This window comes from Botryllus schlosseri, chromosome 9, assembly GCF_051294905.1.
Source record: "Botryllus schlosseri isolate E-star chromosome 9, Bs_hap1, whole genome shotgun sequence".
Taxonomy (NCBI): domain Eukaryota; kingdom Metazoa; phylum Chordata; class Ascidiacea; order Stolidobranchia; family Styelidae; genus Botryllus; species Botryllus schlosseri.
Window position 1 is genome coordinate 5,385,961 of NC_137244.1, and position 27,325 is coordinate 5,413,285.

The 27,325-nt window shown below is 38.5% G+C and overlaps 3 protein-coding genes across 4 annotated transcripts in view; 2 read left to right on the forward strand and 1 right to left on the reverse strand.

Annotated features, from left to right (window-relative positions):
• LOC145446954 (uncharacterized) overlaps positions 1-27,325 on the forward strand; it is a 486,702-nt gene that overhangs the window by 174,434 nt on the left and 284,943 nt on the right. The window lies entirely within an intron of this gene.
• LOC145446922 (induced myeloid leukemia cell differentiation protein Mcl-1 homolog) lies at positions 20,534-21,640 on the forward strand. The gene is made up of 2 exons (XM_080325297.1): positions 20,534-21,125; positions 21,311-21,640. The coding sequence occupies exons 1-2, from the start codon at positions 20,655-20,657 to the stop codon at positions 21,422-21,424; spliced, it is 585 nt and encodes a 194-aa protein (XP_080181423.1). The 5' UTR covers positions 20,534-20,654; the 3' UTR covers positions 21,425-21,640.
• LOC145447111 (induced myeloid leukemia cell differentiation protein Mcl-1 homolog) lies at positions 23,472-27,093 on the reverse strand. The gene is made up of 2 exons (XM_080325530.1): positions 23,870-27,093; positions 23,472-23,684 (listed from the first exon to the last, which is right to left on the reverse strand). The coding sequence occupies exons 1-2, from the start codon at positions 24,338-24,340 to the stop codon at positions 23,571-23,573; spliced, it is 585 nt and encodes a 194-aa protein (XP_080181656.1). The 5' UTR covers positions 24,341-27,093; the 3' UTR covers positions 23,472-23,570.

Consider the following 27,325-nt stretch of genomic DNA (forward strand, 5'->3'; position numbering starts at 1 on the left):
CTCAAAAATAAACGAAGTTTAGCAGAATAATTATATATCGCATAATGCGAGTTCACGCCAAGCACGATGCACGAACAAAAAATCAAAACCATGTCCTCTTTCTAGAAGTGTTTAACGATGGACGGCGTGTAATTCCAAATTACAACGTCCTGAGTCGCGATATGCGCTGTATCGCTTAGAAATTTGAACGGCATATAAGTTTAATAAGTTTGCCTAAAATGTCAAAATTTAGCTCGTTCAATTTACTTTTTCAAGCCTGTAAGAGGATCTGAAACAGTTCTGAAATAAAAAACGAGCACGTTTAAACTTGAATTAACTGCGCAAGATGAAATCTCGCGGAGTATATCCTGTTTGCGACACGTTTACGTTGTGTTCGGTATCGCGGGAAACAGGAAAAGGTGTCATGTAATTCGAATTTGAGTGGAAGCAATCATGTTCTGAAACGAAAAATGCGGTCGTCTGGCGGCAACAATAATAATTTTTCCACGACCTGTAAATTGCGACATGTATGAAAAACGTGTCTCTGACGTAGCAACGTCAACGTGGTATCGATTGCACCACGTCCAGGGCTGAAATCGATGAAATAAAACATGGCGCTTTTAAAGCCAAAAGGAAATCATGTTCACGAAACAGTCTCATGTAAAATGGACCCTGTAAAACCGAATACAGAAACAAAAGCAAAATGGCTTAACTCCTAAGCGGGTAGAGCCAGCACACCACACCAAACGCAGGACTGCTGTATACAGATTCTACCACAACTAAAAATCCTGAGTCTGCACTGATGCTGTCAATTTCTTACAAAAATCCATCCAATGCCAAGATAGAACATCAGTACACTGGCGTGCTTTTTTATCCTATCTCATGTGATGCCAGCACTTAATATGCGCTCTCACTGCAGACGTGAGCGAGCTTTTGATTGAATTAAAAAGCTGTTATTCCTTCCGAATTCTACTGAGAGCCATTTTGAAAGCCATGAATCGCACGGTTTGTGCGCAAGTGCACAGGTCTGCGACGTTACTCTGCTTTTCACTATCCAACATTTGAGCAGAAATTAATTACGCCATTGTAAGCATTGCGTAAGCAACACGCAAGCGTAACCTAGTCGAAATATTGAGTGGTACAGCGCGCGCCTTTATATTAAACTGCTACAGTAGTATAGTAGATCGCTCTGGGTGTGCCTGTGGCTCTTATGGGCCCGCTGGTGACTCGCCGCGAAACTCGTGTTGGTGATTCGCCCTTTTCGACCCCCCCTCCCCTATCGCTGGTGAGTCGCCATGTGTTCTTATGGGTGCGGTCATGATTCGCCCTTTCAGGTATAGGCTGCGTCGGTGATTCGCCGTGAAAACTCGTGTTGGTGACTCGCCTTTTTTAATATAGGCGGTGGCGGTGATTCGCCTGTCGTGTATTCTTACGGGATCAGTGGTGACTCGCCATGTGTTCTTATGGGTGCGGTCGTGAATCGCCCTTTCGGTTATAGGCATCTCTCGCACGGTCTGGAATATGTATCAGGTATGGTAAATAGTCACGTGATTGGTCCTTAGTTAATGTGTATATCCCAAATTATTATATATGACCGATTCGAGTTGATCCCAACGTTTACGGTGAGTACAACAATGATATATCGTTATTCTTATGGACGCGGCGGTGATTCGTACTTTCGGGTATAGGCTGCGGGCGGAATGTCGTACTTTCAGCAAAAAGGTGTGAAATAGTTTGGTCAATCTAGGAATCACTAGCAAGGTAATATTTGGTAATTAGTTTACCAGAGAGCCGGCGTAGACGGCGATTCCAATACCAACAATAACCGCGTTCACAATTTAACACTTCAAATAGGTGTGAAATAGTTTGCAAAACCCCGCGAGCGCTGACAAGATAATGTCTCGGACATAACCATCTTTCGCGGCTTCGTGTTACAGGCATATCGATCGCTCACGCGGTGAAATTTTCGTAACCAGTTTGTCACAGAACTTGATTTCACTCGTAAAGATTTAATAAGTGACGAATAACAGACCGCTAGTGTCGGTAACTTGAATAGCGACAAATTGTCACTTATTTCTACTCTAACCCTAATCCTTTGTGAAGTGAACGCTTATTCAAAAAGGTGCGAAATAATTCTAAAATCCTACGATCGCTCACAAGATAACACCTATAAGACATAACCATCTCTCGGGACTTGTGGTTACAGACATCCCAATCGCTACAATGTAATATGTTGGTAGTTTGGTGCAGAACTGGATTTCACGAGTGTGATATAATAAGAATATTACATATTAAGTAATAAGCACCGAATAACAGAACCGTCGCAGACGGTGACTTGAATATCCAAGATTTGATACTTTTCGCGATCGCTATATGTTTCACGTTGACTTTGGTTGCGTGATGCGAATCATGAGAATATTCAATCAATGTGTCAATTTGTCAACTTGAAATGAAACTCACTACACCAGTGGTTCCCAACCGTTTTTCACCCACGTACCACTTCGAGATTTTATGCAGTGCTCACGTACCACCTACATAAGTTACGCGCGCTGAAGGAATTCGGAAATGTTTACATCGTTTATGACGTCATAATGACGTATTTGACGTATGCGAGGCGTAATCGTAAGTACTATTACACTAGGCATTATCAGCCAGGGTTAAAATGGGATGCATGAAATTGATTTTTCACCACCAGTCACAAGAAGAACAACATGATAATGAAATAACAGCAAACAACAAACGTCAATTGTTTTAATGCAATGGCTGCATTTGCATATTTTCCACTAGCCCAGCGGTTCTCGAACTTTTTTAGACACGCCCCCGTTTATGATGGTGGAAAATTTCGCGCCCCCCCCCCCCCCCCCCTTATCGTCACATCACAAAATGCGACCAGAATGCTAGCAATCCCAACGAATAACTTTATGGCATGGAAGGTTATGACAGTTGATAAGATGATTATTAAATATGCAATTTGGACTATACACAGAGCAAAGCAATGAATTGGAGGTAAATCGCGTGAAGTCTGAATTTTTTTTCAGTTGGTCGCAGCTTCACGCCCCCAGTTTGAGAACCACTGCACTGGCTGGTCGATGATTGGCATATGTTTGCTCACAGCGCATCGAAAGTCATGCGTGGGCGCAACAAATCGGTTTCGTTTCTTCGACTTGATAGTTATCAGAGATGAAAATCCTTGCCTGAACTCCCACGTAGAAGGGAAAATTAGCAGCTGGGGAATAGCGTGAGAAGCTAGAGTCGATTACGAGGAGGCCACGCTAAGTCTGAAGTTTATTGGAGAACAATCAATCTTTGTGTTCAACGCCACCTTAACTAATGAGTCCATTCGGTCGCAAAAAAAGCAGAATCTACTCGCGTACCACCTGGAAGACCTTAGCGTACCACTAGTGGTACGCGTACCACAGGTTGGGAACCACTGCACTACACAAACCAAGTTGATTCGTATTTGAATGTGTTGATCCGGTACAACTCTAAGCCTTTGAGAAATCCATTTACCGCGATCAGTTGATTCGAACGTAACCTGAATATTGCTGACTCCAACTTCAGTCGCATCGAATTATTCACACATTCCACGCTGCTGTTTCACACCTATAGAATCAATACCAACTAACTAAACAAGAATCAAGAATCACAAGTATGCACATACAATAATTATATTTATTACTGAGAAATCAAACGCTTAACAAAAACACTCAACTTATCATTTGCCAACTCTAGCATTACCAAAAAATCAGGTAGGCCTATTGTTGATTGAAAATCCTTGAGTCCTTATTATCAAAAATGTTATAGTACGGCGTCGGAATCCACTCGCGAGATGTTCTATAGGTAAATTCAGATAATCCAAAATGAAATATTTCGACTTTGGTGCAGTGTTAATTGAAATAGGATTGACAAACATGACTACCAACCAGTGGCGGCTCGTGACAATATCGGGCGGTGGGGCAAGGGCTGCGAGCGACTTTTATCAACATGACGTCACAATGGCGTTTTCCAACGTAAAAAAGTAACTTGAAGTCACATGAATTTCCCGACAACAGTGATTTTAACGTAGGTGCCGCGAGAGGTTTGCCGGTGAGCCGTGACTTGAAGTGTGGTAACAAATGTTTTATTCATTTATTTTTAATCAAAGGAATATTTTACAAAATGTACGTGAACTAAGAATCGTCCCTATGCCACGAATCAAGTATCAGGTCATCCTTAGTAGCATGCGTTTTGATTTCATGGTGGAGTTATAGATTACGCAAATCGATATACCCTAAAATCCGACCGTCACCCCAAATTCGAAATCCGGATCCAGTCCGGCCAGGTAAAAAAACATTGAAATCCTGCTCCTGCTCCTGAACCGGACTGTGGCCATCTCTGGTTACGACCAGGTGATAATAGGCAACCAAAGCGGAGGCACCCGGCGTACGATTGGATCAATAGACTGGACAACTTCTAGACCTCTCATTTTCGCTCTAAAGGCAACTGCGTAAACTACGTACGGAATAAAGATTCAATACGATTCATGTTCGCACTTGACTTGACCTGACTAATTCCAATGACTAGAACTCGAGAGATTGCGTAAGCCTAACTGGAAAGGTCAACGAGTTCGGACACATACGCAATTGTTATCTCATAGATTGGGCCTGTCATATTGAATCCAGAACATCAATTTGAATGGTATTTGAAGAACTAAGGACAGCAGCCTCGGAACTTTGGTCTCGGAACAACGTAGGACATTTTGGCCTTGAAACTGGAGACTGTGACACAACACATACGGCTTACTGTCTATAAGTCTGCTGCGAAATCGCCGTTGGAAAATATATTAATATATAAATACATGAATAAAAGCCGTAACTTAGTATACTGTTACAAGAAATCATCGAGAAGTAGCATACGCAATCTCATAACCCATTCCGGTATGGTACAATGTCAAAATCAATGCAAACAGACAAACACCGAACTTTGAGTAAAATAGATCGAGGAATAGGCTGATCGAATGATCAGCTGTTAGCCGACATCGAAAATGAAATATAGCTATCGCAATTGACAGGGGATTGTAAGCAAATGGTTTGAAGGCCACAATTTCACAGTGAAATGGACATTGGCGAACATAAAATTATGCGAATACTTGAATGCAAACCGAGAATCTTGGTTAGCTGTTTCATGCGATCATCGAGATATACCATTGGAAATATCATCACCGATCTCGTTATGGAACGCAGACTATAGATTAGCACAGACCGACACCGGCTTTTGCGTGAGATCCGCAATGACGTAGGTAGGCTAAGTATCAGATCAGCGCGCATCTCTACCATACTCGACCTCGAAAACGAAATAACTGCCTCAATCATTGAGTGTCAACTTTAAGACTTGGCACCGCGTTCGATACTAAAATCAAGACATACCGTGTGAAAGCTCATGACAGATCTAGGTATGGAACATCGTTAAAATCAATAGAGACCAATAACGGCTTTTGCGTAAATTTGTTGGCGATAAATGAAGAGTCAGCTCTTACTCGACTTTGGAAACGAAATTACCACCCACATAGTTCAGTGACAAACTTAAAACTTGTTACATCGGTCGATACTAACACTTACCGTGCCAAATGTCATGACCGATCTCGGTATAGGACATCGTCAAAATCAATGGAGACCAATACCGGCTTTTGAGTAAAATCCGTTTGCTGTACTATGTACATGATAGATCAGCACACACCGAACATCGGAAACGAAATTACTACCATTATCTTCAAGTAGCAAGCCTGAAACTTGGAGCAGTGTTAAATACTACCTTCACGACATATCATACCAAGTTTCAAGAATTATCATGGTGCGAAACACCGTCAAAATCGACCTATACCAGCAAAGGTCGACTCAACGCATATTACGGTAACCGAGTTCAGATATAGATACGATTGTTACATCACACCTTAGGGGCGAGTAGGCATAGTTGCCCCGGTTGCTCGGCCATTTTACGAATAGGAGAGAGTAAATCACCGTTTCTTTATTGTGCGCGGCTTTGAGAGAATAGATAGTGAGAGCTTGTTATGACCGCTACCGGGTCAAGCCCCGGCTAGGCATTCACAAAGCGAAAACACAGAAGAGAATTCGATTTTCGCAGAGACTTCGCTATGTATGGGCGTTTGCAAGCGAAAGCACAAGAAGAACGCGGGTTTCGCTGTGATCTCGGTATATATTGATTGCTGTGCGTCTATAAATGGTTAAATTGTTATTGAACAGAATTTTAGGTGGGGCAATGCCCCAGTTGCCCTATAGGACGAGCCGCCACTGCTACCAACTCTCACCCAGTCACATTTCGAAATTATACGCATATTGATTTGAAACAAGTAATGAAATATTACAACTATATTCGGGATCGGACTTTCCGTTTGGCAAAGATAGTTTCAGAAATACTATCACTATGACATCTCAACATTTTAACATCTTGCCATACACAAAAGAGTAAAATACAAAAACCTTGTCAAGTCAATCCGTTTGTAACTTACCCAACCAACTCAACAGTATCCTTACGAAAAGTAGACAAGACTACGCGAGTAATCACTACAATCCAAAATCCATAGCAAGTTCGGTTGTATTCATAGTCCGCCAACTCGTATTTTTTATCAAACTGTAAAGGTCGTTACTATTCTGTAACCTAAAGTAATTACTACTCGGTGCGCGCAACTTGAGATTAACATATGTTTTGAGTATATGATATTTGAATGCCTGACTAAGGTAGTTAAGAATTCATTTCTTACGATCGAACCTGGTGTTACATTGAAAGTTATCATGTTGTAAACATCCTTATTAACACATTGATTTGACATACGAGATTTTGTAATGTTCGATCATGACTTGATTATTAAAATATTCACGGTAATTAGACCCGGTGTTGTGCTAAAGGTTATTATGACAACAACAAACTTTTCACTACCATGGTTATTAACATATTGAGTTGTAAAACTGTTCTTGATTGGAGAATTATTCCACCTTGGTACAAATCACTCTGCGTATCGCGGATATCAGAAAATATTTTACAAATGTAATTGTTTCCAGTTACGAAGACTAAAGATGAAACAACAATTTCGTTTGATGTTTAACAACCGGTACAATACATTATTGTCAGAATCTGTGACAGTGAATTGAAACATACAAACCTTACACAGTACGAAAAAATCACTTTGGACTCCGGGCGGTGTCATTTAATCCGTGTTAAACTCTGTTCACACTCTCTGTCGAATGCGTGAAATGTAAAACATTACGAGGTTACAATCTAAGACTTTGATCAGCGGAGAATCAATTTTGAATATCTTTACTGGATGGATCCTATTCAACCGACTTTGGTTAATATAAAACTCATAACAATAATAAAATCACAGTATGTGCTACACTGAAATCTACAAAAATGTGTTTGTATTGCTGTTCATAGTAGTGATATCGATTTGAACCTCCGGAATAATTGTCATCATCTAACCAAACTACTGAAAGTCGCTGTCAATTTGCATGATGTTCACTGATTGCATACTAGAACTATTTGTGCAACGCACTCGATCAGAGAAATTGGAAATTTTCCCATTGTCATTCGTCAAAGTAAATGGCACCACAATACTCGGTCACTAAAAGACCATATACTTGTATGTGAGTGAATCGCCGACAGATAACTAGCTAAATCAAACCCCTAAGAAATTTCACTCACTCATTGGATATTAAACAGCGTCGCTTACTCGGTGTGGATCGTTTTTCTAAATACAAATCATATCTGTCCAGCAGAAAACAATTTTCACTCACTTGGTTAATGAAGCTGAGGTCGACATTCGATATTTTGTTTGCGGGCAATACTTTGCAATAAACACACTGGAGTGGTTGAGCTTTAACATCATCAAGCTGTCATTTGTATCGTTTAATTAACCGACATTTAACGATTGGTGAACATACCGAACGATACACAGTCACTTCGAAATACTCCGTTGATCGTAATTTCCATCATCGTAATAATCGAAGTACATTTGTTTCGAATCGCTGGAGTGGTTGAGCTTTACATCATCAGACTGACATCTGTACATCAAGAATGCATCCGACTTGTAACTGTATCGTTTACCTAACCGAGTTGTATGCACAGTTTGATATTTAGCGATTGCTGAACATACCACTTCGAAATACTGCGTTGATCTCAATTCCTTTGTCGTGATAATCGAAGTACATTTGTTTCGATTTCATAAAAACCGACTTTTCTATGACATGATAAATTTAAAAAGTTAAAAAGTTATGCTTAGAAGATTGGTGCACCTCACGAAAAATAATATACCACTCATATTGATACTGTTAATCCATTGACCGGTATTTTCAAACGAGTCGATTTGCAACCGAACAAAATTTATTACTTGAGTTGGCCCGTTTACTATATTTAAATGTAAACTCATCCGTCTTTCAACAACAAACAATGATAAAAAGTACACAAACAAACACAACAAGTTTTACTTTTGTAGGACACTAATTATTATTCCACGCATCTCATTTCATACTAAGTGTATATGAAAGATATTCATGGTACACGAAAATATTCGACAGACGAACCTTCATTCAATATTTTGTTTTTTTGTCAACTAGTTACTTTTTCATGAGACCCCCACTACTCTTACAAAAGTACGAAAGATATTTACATCACACAAAGTAATCAACTTTACTCGATATTCTCACATTACGAAACTAAAGAACGGTTGGTTTGACTCTACAAACTGTTGCGTTACCTCAAGAACTTTATTGTCTGAATGGTCGTTCATGTGTCTTAAGAACCAAATAGTTCAACACAGCACTAGTACCAACAGAAACATCAGAGTTGTTTCCACAAAAGTTTGTATGTGTGCAGTATGCGAATACCACTTGTAAGTCCAGCACAATTGCGGTATCTATCCGAGTTTAGTTAACACAAATTTATTACAACGGAGCCACGTAAACTTTCGTGAATGTAAGGCATACTCACTTCTCGAGATTCTGTCAATGTCATAGCAATAAATCAGCTACTCCAACAACAGAGTACATGCGTTTTCTAGTAACGACTCTCGATTCTTACACGCAGATCAATCTACTTTGCTAACGAAAAGGGATGAGTCATCACATGATTATCCTCACAACAACCAGTAGATGGAGCTGTATTAAAATGTTCCTAACCCTCAGCACACCAGTGACAAATTGTTTTGTGAATCGAGTTGTTGTTCCGCGTCAAGTCTCCATGTTGAAGCGTACATTAAACAGCGCAATCCAATTAAAACCACGAATCTATTTTCATTTCCTCACAAACTACCACTTACAGAAAAATAAATTTTATTTCCCAAAACATACTTGTAACCAATCGCTTTCATTAAACACACGACACCATAAAAGTATTTACTTTTTACAACATAGACATTCCGATGTAGTCAAGAAATATTTTTATTAATCAAAATCATCGACTTCTGTTTACGGTGTTGGTGTGTGCATGTCATACATGTGGGGCCCGTATTAAAATGGACACGGCACGACTGAATGTAAGGAGATAGAAGTCTATCGCATAGATTTACATGTGGTCTTCGCTACGGTTTCAAAAACGAATCATCTCTTTTGCATTGATCGAGACCGAACAAGTTGGTTACATGTATTCACGGTCATGATTGTGTTTGTCATATGTGGATGATAGGGTTACTGTCAAATCTACATACAACAACCTTCTGACACTCATAATAGTGTTTTCATTCTCTCCCTTCTTAATTGTAGACTCACGACAAGTATATTGTACAACGGGACAACTACGTTTAACAAGACCAACGACACTGAACACACGCCTCTTACCCTAGTAACAATATCGTTTTCGTTTGGAAATATATTTTTCCTAGAGTAGCAAACTATTTTCGTTTAGAAATATATTTTTCCCTTGAGTAACAAACCTTTTTTCACTTGGAAATATATTTTTTCCCTGAGCAACATACCATTTTCACTTGGTGGGTCGTCGTTTACTTGAGTAAAAATATCATTTTCCTTTGGATATCTGGCGCTTACCCAGTGTAACAATACATTTTCTCTTGGTCATCTAGCTTTTCCTAGAGTAACAAAACCATTGTCATTTTGAAATCTGACAAACACACCTGACAATTTGGTATTTGTTGTATTGACGATAGTTTGAAATAGATTACAACGAACAGTGACGGAAATATACACGGACTACCGGTTTCAGAGTATACCCCCATCAGTCGTATCACATCAATATCATTGGTTAACCACATACAATATGCTCTTGTACACCGAAATGCATGTTTTGGCGCGAATTATGTCTGGATGGTATTTTTTCGTGGAAATACAGGGTGTAACATGTTTACTTTGAATATTGTTCATTGGTTTATCAATTCAGAGTTGATATCCGGATCCGGTTACATACTTTATCAGGGTTTCCGATTTCAAACTTAATGTCGAGACATACATTGACCAATAAAGACACAATATAGTAAACATGTGGCAGAAAACTCGACCCGGAATTGTTATCGCGATGGGTGACATAAATCCAACCGTTTTCCGAACACTGTTATCCACATACCAACCATCGTCAAGGAGGTGTTTTATTCAGACATTTGACTCTGGAAAATCCAAAGCACGAACCCGGACATCACAGAACTACCGAAGCCTATTGTCCAATTTTCCAAAACATGCATTTCGGTGTACAAGAGCATATTGTATGTGGTTAACCGATGATATTGATGTGATACGACTGATGGGGGGTATACTCTGAAACCGGTAGTCTGTGTATATTTCCGTCACTGTTCGTTGTAATCTATTTCAAACTATCGTCAATACAACAAATATCAAATTGTCAGGTGTGTTTGTCCGATTTCAAAATGAAAATGGTTTTGTTACTCTAGGAATAGCTAGATGACCAAGAGAAAATGTATTGTTACACTGGGTAAACGCCAGATCTCCAAAGGAAAATGATATTTTTACTCAGGTAAACGACAACCCGCCAAGTGAAAATGGTTTGTTGCTCAGTGAAAATGGTTTGTTGCTCAGGGAAAAAATATATTTCCAAGTGAAAAAGGTTTGTTACCCAGAGAAAAAATATATTTCCAAGTGAAAAAGGTTTGTTACCCAGGGAAAAATAGATTTCCAAAGGAAAAGGGGTTTGTTACACTAGGTAAACGATAAATCTCCAAAGGACAATGGTATTTTAGTTAGGTAACGGTTGACCTCCAAGTGAAAATGATAATTTTACACAGGTAAACGTCAGTTGTCCAAACCAGTATGATATTTCGACTTGGGCAGGTATCTTGTGTTCAACGCTGGTAGTGTGATTGGTCTTGTTAAACGTAGTTGTCGAGTTGCACAATATACTTTTCGTGCGTATACAGTTACGAAGGGGCGGGAAATGAAATTGCTATTATGATCGTCAGAAGATTGTTGTATGTTGATTTGATTTGTCGGAGTAGCAACCCTATCATTCGCACATGACAAGCAAAATCATTACCGCGAATACATGTAACTGGTTCGCTCGGCCTCGACCAATGCAAAATAGATGATTCGTTTTTTGGAACCGTAGCGAAGACCACGTGTAAATCGATGCGATAGACTTCTACCCCCTTACATTCAGTCGTGTCGTGTCCATTTTAATACGCGGCCCACAGGTATGACACGCACACACTAACGCCGTGAACAGAAATCGATGATTTTGATTAATAAAAATATTTCTTGACTACCTCAGAATGTCTATGTTGTAGAAAGTAAATACTTTTATGGAGTTGTGTGTTTAATGAAAGCGATTGGTTACAAGTATGTGTTGGGGAAAGAAAATTTATTTTTTTCTGTATGTGACAGTTTGTGACGAAATGAAAATAGATTTGTGGTTTTAATTGAATTGTGACTGTGTTGTTTTAATGTACGTTTCAACAGGTAGACTTTACACTGAACAACAATTCGACTCACAAAAAAATGTTTGTTGTATGATTTGTCACTGGTGCGCAAAGGGTTCGGGATATTTTTGTATGATAATATCTTCTAGCTGTTTTGTTGTGAGGTCAATCATGTGATGACTCAGCACTTCTCGTTAGCAAAGTAGATTGATCTATGTGGAAGATGTAAAGACCGTGACTAGAAAACATATGTACTTTGTTGTTGGAGTACTGCTATGGCATTGACATAACCCTCTGGAAGTGAGTATGCTTTTCTTTCACGAAAGTTTACGTGGCTCCGTTGTAATAAACTTGTGTTAACTAAACTCGGATGGATACCGCAATTGTGCTGGACTTACACATGGTATTCGCATACTGTACAGTGTATACATACAAACTTTCGTGTAAACAACTCTGATGTTTCTGTTAGTACTAGTTCTGTGTTGAACTATTTGATTATTAAGATACATGAACACCCATTCAGACAATAAAGTTCTTGTGATATCGAAACAGTTTGAAAGCGTCACCAACCATTGCGTATGTTCGTAGCATGAGCGAATATTTTCATGAGTCATGAATATCTTTCGTATACACTTAGTATGAAATGAGATGTGTGGAATAATAATTAGTGTCGTACAAAGTGTTGTGTTTCATTGCGTACTTTTTTATCATTGTTTGTTGTTGAAAGATGGATGAGTTTACATTTAAATATAGCAAGCGGAACAACTCAAGTAATAAATTTTACTCGTTTGAAAATCGACTCGCGTGAAAATACCGATAAACAGTATCAATATGAGCGGTATATTATTTTTCGCGATATGCAACCAATCTTCTAAGCATAACTTGTCAAAATTTGTCGTGTCAAAGAAACGCCGGTTGTTACGAATTCGAAACAAATGTACTTCGATTATCACGACAAAGGGAAATTATGATCAACGCAGTATTTCGAAGTGGTATGTTCAACAATCACTAAATGACAAAAATATCAAACTGTGCATACAACTCGGTTAGGTAAACAATACAGTTACAAATCGGATATAAGCTTGATTTACAGATTACAGTCTGATGATGTAAAGCTCTACCACTCCAGTGTGTTTATTGCAAAGTATTTGACACAAACAAAATATTGAATGAAGACCCACTCCTCGGTTTCATCACCAAGCTACTGAAAATTGTTTTCTATTGGGTGGATATGATTTGCCTTTAGAAAAACGATATAGACCGATTAAGCGACGCTGTTTCATAGCCGTCGAGTGAATAAAATTTCTTTGGAGTTCGGTTTAGTGAGTTAATTGTTAGGGATTCAATCACATACAAGTAACGTCTTTAGTGACAGAGTATTGTGATGACATTTACTTTAGCGAATGACAACGGAAAAATTTTCGATTACATTGTCGGTGTATGTGTTACACAAATAATTCTAGTACACCTAACCATAGGATACATTTGGCAAACATCGTACAAAGTGTTTCTTTGTGTTGGTAACGACTTTCAGCGGCTTGGTTTCATGTCGGGAATTATTATTTGAGGGTTCAAAAAACAATTTCAATCAATGCTACAAATGAACAACAATGCAAAACACGTTTAGTGAATTACAGTGTAGCAAGTACTTCCTTAATATTGCGATTGTTGTGCACTAGACATTTCTAGTTGAATTGAATGCATCGAGCAAACATATTCAATTTACTTTTGTAATGATCAAAGTCTTAGAGTGCAACCTCGTGATATTTTACATTTAGCACGTTCTATAGAAAGTGTGAACGGAGTTGAGTATTAATCGTGTACTTGGGATAGTGCTTTGATATCAAAGATATATTTTCACACTGTGTAATGTTTCGATTCTCTGTTGTGAATACCACCAGTAACGACATTGATGTTTAAATCCTCACTCTTGGTCATTGTAAGCGAATCCTAAACATCGCAACAGTCGGTATGGAAATCGAACGCATGCATACTTTTATATAGGCGACACTAACAAGTTTATTACATACGTGAAATACTCTGAAACGTCGATTCGTGATTGTGTTAGCTATATTCATCTTCTATATCTGTGGACGCAAAGAATTCTTAACTTTGGTTACAGCTCATTCGTAACGAATTGTTGCGTGCAATCTAATAAAGCGCAAGTCGAAGACGAATGATTTGATTTCAATGAACTTAAAAGTCCTTTTGTTTTGGTGTTAGTAGTAGTATAGATCGGTCGTGGTGTGCCATTGTGGCTTATGGGTGCGGTGGCACGGTGCCGCGAAAACTCGTGGTGGCACGGTGACCCTTATGTCTTATGGCTGCGGCGGCACGGTGCCATTGTGTCTTATGGCTGTGGTGGCATGGTTACCTTTTCGGGTATAGGCTGCGGCGGCACGGTGCCGTGATAACTCGTGGTGGCATGGTTACCTTTTCAGGTATAGGCGCGGTGACATGGTGACCTTTCAAGTAGAGATGATTTGACTAACGTTGTGGGTATAGGCGGCGGCGGCACGGTGTTGAATATGTATTAGGTATGTAAATAGTCACGTGATTGACTCTTAGTTAATATGTATACCTCAAATTATTATATATGACCAATTTGAAGTAATCCCAGCGTTTACGGTGAGTGCGACAATGATATATCGTTATTCTTATGGATGCGGTGACACGGTAACGTAGCTGATATAGACGCGACATGATAACGTTACAGTATAGGGATCGCGGTGCTACTTAAAGACGTCGTAGCTCAGTCGTGACAAATGACCGATCGTGTTCCAAGTCTTAGTAGTAAGGGTACCTGAAATTGGCGCCCGCCAATCAGAGAGCGCCACGTCATCCTAATTGCCACGCCCATTTTCATACCCTAAGGGTACATTCATCTGCTACGTCATATGTGCCACAGCATCAAGCGCCACGCCTATAGTGCCACATCATCCATCCATTGCTATATCATCGCTACATTGATTGCCGCATCTTGATACTTTTCTCAGATATTGTATTATGTGTATTTAGGACTAATATCATCCATCCATATTTTTAGACTTGATTTTATGTGTACAAGTTACGGTTTCTGCAGTCTCCACATTTTACGACTTATGATTTCCACGTCAAAACTTACCTTGGCAGGAATCGACGGCATGATTTTTGTGATAAGGACCTAGGTAACATTCAGAGTCTGCAACGATTGTTTGGATATACATTATAGCAATACCCACCAAACTATAGGCGGTTATATTACTCTATTGGTCAGAGATAACTCATCCGTCCACATTTTTAAACATGGACACCTGTATGCAGATGCGCATACTACCGTAGTAAAACGCATAACAGAATGCAGGCAAAATTCGATATTGCTTTGTGATGATTTTGATGTTGTTCCATAGCGATTGGGAAGATAGGACTCCTAATTTCCTAACTAACTACAAAATCCCTAGTAACATAGTCGGACGCATAACGGAATTTACGCAAAATCGGTATTGCTCTGCGATAATTTTGACCACTATGTTTTGATAATAACTTGCTTCCGAGAAATAAATAACATTCATTATACGTTAGATGATACTTTTCCTTGATATTCTATTATGTGTATTTAGGGCTTATGCGACATCACTATGTTGGCGACAGGCCTGATTTGAACACACTAATTTTGCGAATTAAACTTATCGCTCAACACGGACACTCAATGAAGAGCACCCTGGAGACCCACATAAATGCTCCACAATTCTTGACATATAATATACTGAGCATATAATAAGATGACAAAACCTATACTTGAGTACTCCGAAATGTACAAGTACTTTACCTTGTCACGACGTTTTTGTAAGATGAATACTAATTTTATTGAAAAATGAAATTTATGTTCTCAAGTAGGTTTTTGTCTACACGCACCAACAACTCAAGTATTTATGACACAGGAGTGATTCATTAAGTATAGCGCAAGCAGGCCAAACCTATAAGTGAGTGCTCCAAAATGTACAAGTACTTCGCTATGTACTCCCTCCACGTAAAAAGTGACAGATTTAGGCAAAAGTTGCTATAGAACTGCGTTAGTTTTAAAGTTGTTCCATCATGCAATGTGTGATGAAATTTGGTATGCTGCATAATCACAATGCCCTGGAGCTCATTTAGATACGTTTTTTAATGTAGTTACACATTCTAGTTGTTTTGATGTAAGGAAAAAATCATTCGATAACTCGTTAGTTAACACGCGTTGATGTAACTTTCCTCATTTGTATGCATAGCCTACGCGAAATTATTATTATGTCATGAATAAGTAGTTTACAAATTCATACGATTTTTCTTGTTGCGCTCCGGGATAAAATGTAATTTTTCGCTCTTTTTTATTTTTTCAATAAAATTAGTATTCATTTTACAAAAAACGTCGTGTAAAGATAAAGTACTTGTACATTTCGTAGTGCTCAAGTATAAGAATAGCAACTTTTGCGTAAAGTCTCTGTCTTGCATTTAGTTGCCGGCTCTGAAAGCAAACAAAGTTTGTGGTATTTGCGCAACATCGAAATTTGTACACTTCACGCGGGGCCTACGATACTTACGGCCTAATATGGCACATTACACTTGCTGGATATAAGAGGCCGACACTCCCAACCAGACATCACGACTGACTCAATGATTGCTTGCGATCTCACTTCTCGATACCAGACGCCTCGCCATACACGTCTAATAAAGTATTATAACAGACAAAATTAGTTCTTTCAGATGAAACAACCCAATTAAGAGCCAAGTGACATCGTCGCAATGTATTTAATCGTTCAGGTAGACTTGAATCGTGATCCGGATCTCGTAACATAGTAAAATCGAGGTATGTAGTTTAATTACTCACTCACTACTCTATATGTTGGTGGTGGTCATACCCTGCAAACTTTTTTGCTGCGAACGTAGTGTTTCACCTTACATCAGTTGGTTCAATGTATGTACCGGGTTGTGAAAACTGTCGCTGTTTTGACTATGTGTCACAATCAATACTAAATACGAGAATTCGTTACTCGTCGAAACGCCGCAGTCAGACATCGTTAACAGCGATTCCGTGTATGGCAATCTTGAGTTCAATTGCGGTTTTGTGATGTTAACCAAGCGGCTGTGTTTCTGCGGTGTGAAGACTGAATTCGTGTTGTTTCCCCGCAAGTGTGCGATGTCTATTTCACACCTAGAGCAATTATAAAACGCATCTTCAAAACTTTTGGTCTAGTTCATCCGCTTGCATTTCGAAACCAACCATCACGACAAGACTCTAACCCACCACATCCGAGGTTTCAGTTGATCATATCGAAGAATATCATGTCCATCCGTGTTACCACCCACAGATTTCGCCATCCTCACACGGTAGTGCTAAGACACAGACAAGATGCGGTGGTGGAAATATTGAAAATGAGAAAGCAGACCTTGATGACATTTGATTTGGATTTTACACCCGATGAACCCACCATTCGTACTGCGCATTGGGATGAGGATTCTATCATTGATGTCGAGGAAAAGGAGATGTACAGATTTGTTGGTGTCGTGAATATTCAACGAAAGTCGGGGTATATGCTTGTGCATGGTTCGCGTATTTCACTGTGAAGATATCTCTATACATAACGTGCTGTTCACCGTATCGATAGCACCAACGAATATCCGTGAAAGGGTTGTAATCTCGGTGAAATAGTGTGCGACACATTTTTCCACAATTCGAATGCATGTCGGTTCATACTAAGACCATGTTACGGTCAAATATGTGTGTTTTTCTGTCTCCAAGTCAGCTACCCCCACATTGAATGTACAGAGTCGGTGCATGTATGAGACTTCAGAACATGAATTTGTAATCCATGATGCTTGTAATGCCGGCCATGATGTTATCCATGATGTATGTAATGTCACACACCTCGTTTACGCGAATACTTGGTATCTATGAACAATCGTGAAGTATACTGGATGTGTAATGTCTTGTTATTTTCATGGAAACACGGGGGTGTAACATGTTTGAATATTGTTCATTGGTTTGTCGATTCAGAGTTGATATCCGGATCCGGTTATTTGTAAAGAGGATAGAAAACTACACTATTCCGATGCAGTAAAGACTCTTACACTCTGGATTTTGTGCAGTATATACTAATTTTACATTGCGGAGTATTCCATAAACGTTAATCCAGTGATCCTCCTTCTATTTTCAATCACGATCCGCTTATTATTCTAGGCTTCGAACCCCACACCCAGTACGTTTTATGGGGATTAATATTTTTAGATTAAATATAGCGTATCGAGACTCCGTGAAACTTACTTGGAAATAGTTATTTCTACCCTAATTTAATAGATTTCTCAGATATCGTAGCAACGGAACTGGCTTGAGCGAGCGGTTAAGGCGTTGGACTTAAGTTTCAATGAACAAGTGTTCTAAGTTACTCATGTTTTCAACACAACCTAAACGCAAAGTGCACTAATTTCCATATTGATCAAATACCACAAATTTTGCTGGCTTTCAGAGTTAGTAACTAAGCTCGTAACAGAATTTACCTAAAAAAGTCAGTACTCCAAAAATTTTGTAAAGTATAGCTTTTTGGCGTTGGACTTAAATTCCAATGAACAAGTGTTCACATAGGTTCGAATCCCACACCCACTACGTTTTACGAGAATTAATATTTTTAGATTCAAATTTAGCGTATTGAGTACTTTTTCTGCCTTTTTCAGCGCATTAGAGACGTTTACACTATGGATTTCGTGAGCTTTACTTGAGTTTTATAAATTAACGTAAAAGTAGTCATTTCCGAGTAAGTAAAACGTTCGTATTGTAGGTTCATTTCTGCCTAATACTATAATTATCATGGAGTTGGAGCAGTCCAATATCAAAAACACCCGAAAGTATTTGTTGCATATAGCTAAAAACCTAATTGAGTACCCTGAAGAAGTGCAAGTAGCACAGTTTGTGGTATTTCTATGACATCGAAATTTAGCTAACCAGAACTTATACTTGAGTACTCCGAAATGTACAAGTACTTTACCTTTACACGACGTTTCTGTAAAATGTATACTGATTTTAATAAAAAATAAAAAAGCACGAAAAATTACATTTTATCCCAAACCATCAGAATACTAAAGTAGCTTATTGCGTATATGGACCTAATACTAAAGTGTTTATGATTTCAGTTCGCTTCAACTTCATGACATTTTCAGTATTAAACAGAAGTATAGGCCTAGAATGCTAACTTTCTTCGTAAATTGCTACTTCTGCCTTAATTTAACGGATTTATCTGAGATCATTGCTTTACTTAATCCCTCCGAAATGTGCATTATACTAGCACGTCACCATTGATACGCAGATGTAGGGCATTATGGCAATGCACCATGCTAAATTTCATCACACATCTAATGATGGAACACCTTTAAAACTAACGCAGTCGAATACCGACTTTTACGCATATCTGTTTTGCGTGAACATAGCATATACCTATACATAGTCAATTTTAATAGCAGAATTATCGTGTTAAACATTGAATTCCCACCTTGAAAGTTGGTACGCGGTTATAGGACATTATAAAAATGCGATGGAACACCTTTAAAACTAACGCAGTCGAATACCGACTTTTACGCATATCTGTTTTGCGTGAACATAGCATATACCTATACATAGTCAATTTTAATAGTAGAATTACCCTGTTAAACATTGAATTCCAACCTTAAAAGTTGGTCGGTGGTTATAGGACATTATAACAATGCACCATACCAAATCCCATCACACATTTCATGATGGAACTTTAAAACTAACGCGGCTCTACAACGACTCTTTGCGTACATCTGTTTTGTGGGAGCGTATATAGCACGTACCCATACATAACCAACTTTAATAACGGAATTACCATCTTTAACATTGAATCCAAACTCTAAACTTGATACGTAGTTGTAGGAGATTATGGCAATGCACCATGCTAAATTTCAACACACATCTAATGATGGAACACCTTTGAAACTATCGCAGTCGAATACCGACTTTTACGCATATCTGTTTTCGTGAACATAACATATACCCATACATAGTTAATTTTAATAACAGAATTAGCATGCTAAACATTAAATTATCACCTTGAACCTTGGTACGCAGTTGTAGGACATAATAACATTGCACCATACCAAATTTCGTCGATTCTTCTTGCTTCCTATAACATCCCACTCGAAGCCTTCGTTATTAGGCTATGATCTCAGGCTGAGCTATGTCTTGAAGCCTACGGGACTCTGCAAATTGTTTCGATTTATTCTAACCGTTTTAATTCGAGGACGCTCATTTCACTCAATGTATCGATGCGTACGGTATACTCTACATACAAAATTTTCTGAATAATTCTCCCTATGGTAATTTACCATAAGAAAGACAATTTGACTCCTAAAGCCCGAAGTACTTGTTCGCTTGAGCTAAGCCGCAGCGCTTGGAGTGGAATTTTATAGTTCTTGTAAAAAGTTGTTTGTACACAATATATGTTTAAGGTAAGTCTACGCATTAATGATTTCGTCCGAGTTTGCATTTTAGTAGTATATACTAATTCACGATAGCGCGATTGTAACTTGTGCAAGTACAGGAAAATCATAGTTGTTGAACCGTACTCAATGATTAATAGAGCATTTTAATACTTTCTCGGGTTTCCGATTTCAAACTGAACGGTGGGATATGTATTGACCAATAAAGAGTGACACAATATAGTAAACATGTGTGAGAAAACTCACGTACGATATAGATGAAAGTTATGCAAATCCTAGGATCCTCATTTTCAAAGTAGCCTAGATCTCGAAATAAGCTCTGACTCGCTATTTTCCTCAAAGCATGGAATTACCACGAGTATCACCTTCGATCGCTGAAGAAAAGGATGAGATTATATCCGAAGCACATTCCTTGACCAGGAATTTTATCATGCACGAACTCGATGGCTCATGCGTTAAGGTAAATACGAAAGCAGAGAGAACCTTACGTCGAGTCGGGGATGAAATGTTCGAGCGACATCGAACTGTCCTAAACGCAGTCTCCAAACGTCTCCGCTATAGCGATGTCGAAGTCAATGAAAAATATAAAGAATATTTACCCGATGAGCGAATGTTCCTGATGATAGCTGATGAAATTTGCAAAGATACCAAAGAAAATTGGGGCAGGATTGTCACCCTTTTTGTGTTCGGTAGCATTCTTGCTCGCAAGAACGAGGATGAACATCATGGGGAGCATATAGAAGCTATCATACAGACAGTCGGAAATTACATTGCTAGCAGAAGACTAAAGTGGATAGTGCGAAATGGAGGATGGGTGGGTGATTTACATGCTTTGCTTAGGATTTATAAATTATCTTTTAGCATGAGATATATAGTGTATCCGCTCCCTCGGAGCCCATATCATCTCTCGGTGATGAAACTCAGCTTTACCTTCCAATTCGGTTCCCGATACGATAACTTTCATCCGTATGATCATTAAGGCTTCTATTTTTGTTGTAGGATGGCTTTGTAGAATTCTTTGATAATACCGCTTTCGACTACAATAAAGTTTGGAAGGGACTCGTGTTTGTCGGGATCGGACTGACATCTATTGCAATGGCATTATCAAGATAACGGATGTTCGCGTGTTTTGTCTCATGTAATATTTTAAGAATAAAATTCTTCATCGTTTAATCGCATCCATTTTACTGTAGGACCTATACAGTTTCTTCTGAGAATACTCGAAGGATTGCACCCATATGGAAACCTTCTTTATACTTTTAATTTTTCTAATTTCTACAGCTACGTAAGGAAATTGTTAGGATTACCCAGAATACATTGCAGGTCAAATTTGATTCGATTACGAGCATTATAGCGACAGAGATTTACGATAGTGTAAAATGACCTACCTTACGATATCAAATTTCGTCTTCTCTCCGAATGGAAATATCATGTTATATAATATTGTCCATACCGAACAAATATAAATTTGCCCGTGCTGTTGCTTTGCAAGAATACTTCGCTCACATAGTAACCAATTTCTGGTGGATCCCGAATCGATATAGACAGAAGTGCGGAAAGTTACATTGACATGTCTTAACTTCTGCCATAGAAGTTGCGTTTCTGACTACTTAAAAGTTGCTAGAGCTCACGCTGTTTTATCGTCGTATTGACGTTCGTTTTGAAAAGTATAGCATGCTCAATGGTTCATGTTCACATTATTCAGTTAATTAGGTTTTGCGCAAAGAAAAATAAAATTCACGCAAAAGTCGCTATTGCTCGGCGATGATTTTGATGTTGTTCCATACCGATTTGGGAGGTAGTACACTTTGTCTTAACTTCTGCCATAGAAGTTGCGTTTCTGGCTACTTAAAAGTTGCTAGAGCTCACGCTGTTTTATCGCCGTATTGACGTTCGTTTTGAAAAGTATAGCATGCTCAATGGTTCATGTTCACATTATTCAGTTTAATTAGGTTTTGCGCAAAGAAAAATAAAATTCACGCAAAAGTCGCTATTGCTCCGCGATGATTTTGACGTTGTTCCATACCGATTTGGGAGGTAGTACACTTAATTTCGTAAAGTACGCATATTCGCGGCGTGTTCAATTAACAAATGTGGCTCTAAAATGTAGTAAGCAGGGTGATGGGTATTCGTTGAGTTGAATAACCATAAAAAATATTCCCGCGCCCTCCTAAAACCAACTATTCCTAACCCCTACAACCTAGGGCGCGGGAATATTTTTTATGGTTATTCAACTCAACGAATACCCATCACCCTGCTTACTACATTTTAGAGCCACATGAGTTAATTGAACACGCCGCGAATATGCGTACTTTACGAAATTAAGTGTACTACCTCCCAAATCGGTATGGAACAACATCAAAATCATCGCGGAGCAATAGCGACTTTTGCGTGAATTTTATTTTTCTTTGCGCAAAACCTAATTAAACTGAATAATGTGAACATGAACCATTGAGCATGCTATACTTTTCAAAACGAACGTCAATACGGCGATAAAACAGCGTGAGCTCTAGCAACTTTTAAGTAGCCAGAAACGCAACTTCTATGGCAGAAGTTAAGACAAAGTGTACTACCTCCCAAATCGGTATGGAACAACATCAAAATCATCGCCGAGCAATAGCGACTTTTGCGTGAATTTTATTTTTCTTTGCGCAAAACCTAATTAAACTGAATAATGTGAACATGAACCATTGAGCATGCTATACTTTTCAAAACGAACGTCAATACGGCGATAAAACAGCGTGAGCTCTAGCAACTTTTAAGTAGTCAGAAACGCAACTTCTATGGCAGAAGTTAAGACATGTCAATGTAACTTTCCGCACTTCTGTCTATATCGATTCGGGATCCACCAGAAATTGGTTACTATGTGAGCGAAGTATTCTTGCAAAGCAACAGCACGGGCAAATTTATATTTGTTCGGTATGGACAATATTATATAACATGATATTTCCATTCGGAGAGAAGACGAAATTTGATATCGTAAGGTAGGTCATTTTACACTATCGTAAATCTCTGTCGCTATAATGCTCGTAATCGAATCAAATTTGACCTGCAATGTATTCTGGGTAATCCTAACAATTTCCTTACGTTGCTGTAGAAATTAGAAAAATTAAAAGTATAAAGAAGGTTTCCATATGGGTGCAATCCTTCCAGTATTCTCAGAAGAAACTGTATAGGTCCTACAGTAAAATGGATGCGATTAAACGATGAAGAATTTTATTCTTAAAATATTACATGAGACAAAACACGCGAACATCCGTTATCTTGATAATGCCATTGCAATAGATGTCAGTCCGATCCCGACAAACACGAGTCCCTTCCAAACTTTATTGTAGTCGAAAGCGGTATTATCAAAGAATTCTACAAAGCCATCCTACAACAAAAATAGAAGCCTTAATGATCATACGGATGAAAGTTATCGTATCGGGAACCGAATTGGAAGGTAAAGTTGAGTTTCATCACCGAGAGATGATATGGGCTCCGAGGGAGCGGATACACTATATATCTCATGCTAAAAGATAATTTATAAATCCTAAGCAAAGCATGTAAATCACCCACCCATCCTCCATTTCGCACTATCCACTTTAGTCTTCTGCTAGCAATGTAATTTCCGACTGTCTGTATGATAGCTTCTATATGCTCCCCATGATGTTCATCCTCGTTCTTGCGAGCAAGAATGCTACCGAACACAAAAAGGGTGACAATCCTGCCCCAATTTTCTTTGGTATCTTTGCAAATTTCATCAGCTATCATCAGGAACATTCGCTCATCGGGTAAATATTCTTTATATTTTTCATTGACTTCGACATCGCTATAGCGGAGACGTTTGGAGACTGCGTTTAGGACAGTTCGATGTCGCTCGAACATTTCATCCCCGACTCGACGTAAGGTTCTCTCTGCTTTCGTATTTACCTTAACGCATGAGCCATCGAGTTCGTGCATGATAAAATTCCTGGTCAAGGAATGTGCTTCGGATATAATCTCATCCTTTTCTTCAGCGATCGAAGGTGATACTCGTGGTAATTCCATGCTTTGAGGAAAATAGCGAGTCAGAGCTTATTTCGAGATCTAGGCTACTTTGAAAATGAGGATCCTAGGATTTGCATAACTTTCATCTATATCGTACGTGAGTTTTCTCACACATGTTTACTATATTGTGTCACTCTTTATTGGTCAATACATATCCCACCGTTCAGTTTGAAATCGGAAACCCGAGAAAGTATTAAAATGCTCTATTAATCATTGAGTACGGTTCAACAACTATGATTTTCCTGTACTTGCACAAGTTACAATCGCGCTATCGTGAATTAGTATATACTACTAAAATGCAAACTCGGACGAAATCATTAATGCGTAGACTTACCTTAAACATATATTGTGTACAAACAACTTTTTACAAGAACTATAAAATTCCACTCCAAGCGCTGCGGCTTAGCTCAAGCGAACAAGTACTTCGGGCTTTAGGAGTCAAATTGTCTTTCTTATGGTAAATTACCATAGGGAGAATTATTCAGAAAATTTTGTATGTAGAGTATACCGTACGCATCGATACATTGAGTGAAATGAGCGTCCTCGAATTAAAACGGTTAGAATAAATCGAAACAATTTGCAGAGTCCCGTAGGCTTCAAGACATAGCTCAGCCTGAGATCATAGCCTAATAACGAAGGCTTCGAGTGGGATGTTATAGGAAGCAAGAAGAATCGACGAAATTTGGTATGGTGCAATGTTATTATGTCCTACAACTGCGTACCAAGGTTCAAGGTGATAATTTAATGTTTAGCATGCTAATTCTGTTATTAAAATTAACTATGTATGGGTATATGTTATGTTCACGAAAACAGATATGCGTAAAAGTCGGTATTCGACTGCGATAGTTTCAAAGGTGTTCCATCATTAGATGTGTGTTGAAATTTAGCATGGTGCATTGCCATAATCTCCTACAACTACGTATCAAGTTTAGAGTTTGGATTCAATGTTAAAGATGGTAATTCCGTTATTAAAGTTGGTTATGTATGGGTACGTGCTATATACGCTCCCACAAAACAGATGTACGCAAAGAGTCGTTGTAGAGCCGCGTTAGTTTTAAAGTTCCATCATGAAATGTGTGATGGGATTTGGTATGGTGCATTGTTATAATGTCCTATAACCACCGACCAACTTTTAAGGTTGGAATTCAATGTTTAACAGGGTAATTCTACTATTAAAATTGACTATGTATAGGTATATGCTATGTTCACGCAAAACAGATATGCGTAAAAGTCGGTATTCGACTGCGTTAGTTTTAAAGGTGTTCCATCGCATTTTTATAATGTCCTATAACCGCGTACCAACTTTCAAGGTGGGAATTCAATGTTTAACACGATAATTCTGCTATTAAAATTGACTATGTATAGGTATATGCTATGTTCACGCAAAACAGATATGCGTAAAAGTCGGTATTCGACTGCGTTAGTTTTAAAGGTGTTCCATCATTAGATGTGTGATGAAATTTAGCATGGTGCATTGCCATAATGCCCTACATCTGCGTATCAATGGTGACGTGCTAGTATAATGCACATTTCGGAGGGATTAAGTAAAGCAATGATCTCAGATAAATCCGTTAAATTAAGGCAGAAGTAGCAATTTACGAAGAAAGTTAGCATTCTAGGCCTATACTTCTGTTTAATACTGAAAATGTCATGAAGTTGAAGCGAACTGAAATCATAAACACTTTAGTATTAGGTCCATATACGCAATAAGCTACTTTAGTATTCTGATGGTTTGGGATAAAATGTAATTTTTCGTGCTTTTTTATTTTTTATTAAAATCAGTATACATTTTACAGAAACGTCGTGTAAAGGTAAAGTACTTGTACATTTCGGAGTACTCAAGTATAAGTTCTGGTTAGCTAAATTTCGATGTCATAGAAATACCACAAACTGTGCTACTTGCACTTCTTCAGGGTACTCAATTAGGTTTTTAGCTATATGCAACAAATACTTTCGGGTGTTTTTGATATTGGACTGCTCCAACTCCATGATAATTATAGTATTAGGCAGAAATGAACCTACAATACGAACGTTTTACTTACTCGGAAATGACTACTTTTACGTTAATTTATAAAACTCAAGTAAAGCTCACGAAATCCATAGTGTAAACGTCTCTAATGCGCTGAAAAAGGCAGAAAAAGTACTCAATACGCTAAATTTGAATCTAAAAATATTAATTCTCGTAAAACGTAGTGGGTGTGGGATTCGAACCTATGTGAACACTTGTTCATTGGAATTTAAGTCCAACGCCAAAAAGCTATACTTTACAAAATTTTTGGAGTACTGACTTTTTTAGGTAAATTCTGTTACGAGCTTAGTTACTAACTCTGAAAGCCAGCAAAATTTGTGGTATTTGATCAATATGGAAATTAGTGCACTTTGCGTTTAGGTTGTGTTGAAAACATGAGTAACTTAGAACACTTGTTCATTGAAACTTAAGTCCAACGCCTTAACCGCTCGCTCAAGCCAGTTCCGTTGCTACGATATCTGAGAAATCTATTAAATTAGGGTAGAAATAACTATTTCCAAGTAAGTTTCACGGAGTCTCGATACGCTATATTTAATCTAAAAATATTAATCCCCATAAAACGTACTGGGTGTGGGGTTCGAAGCCTAGAATAATAAGCGGATCGTGATTGAAAATAGAAGGAGGATCACTGGATTAACGTTTATGGAATACTCCGCAATGTAAAATTAGTATATACTGCACAAAATCCAGAGTGTAAGAGTCTTTACTGCATCGGAATAGTGTAGTTTTCTATCCTCTTTACAAATAACCGGATCCGGATATCAACTCTGAATCGACAAACCAATGAACAATATTCAAACATGTTACACCCCCGTGTTTCCATGAAAATAACAAGACATTACACATCCAGTATACTTCACGATTGTTCATAGATACCAAGTATTCGCGTAAACGAGGTGTGTGACATTACATACATCATGGATAACATCATGGCCGGCATTACAAGCATCATGGAT

Coding starts and splice junctions, on each gene's coding strand:
- LOC145447111 (XM_080325530.1), bottom strand. CDS start 24,340: ATGGAATTACCACGAGTATCACCTTCGATCGCTGAAGAAAAGGATGAG. Junction 23,685..23,869: donor TAGTGCGAAATGGAGGATGG/GTGGGTGATTTA, acceptor TTTTTGTTGTAG/GATGGCTTTGTAGAATTCTT.
- LOC145446922 (XM_080325297.1), top strand. CDS start 20,655: ATGGAATTACCACGAGTATCACCTTCGATCGCTGAAGAAAAGGATGAG. Junction 21,126..21,310: donor TAGTGCGAAATGGAGGATGG/GTGGGTGATTTA, acceptor TTTTTGTTGTAG/GATGGCTTTGTAGAATTCTT.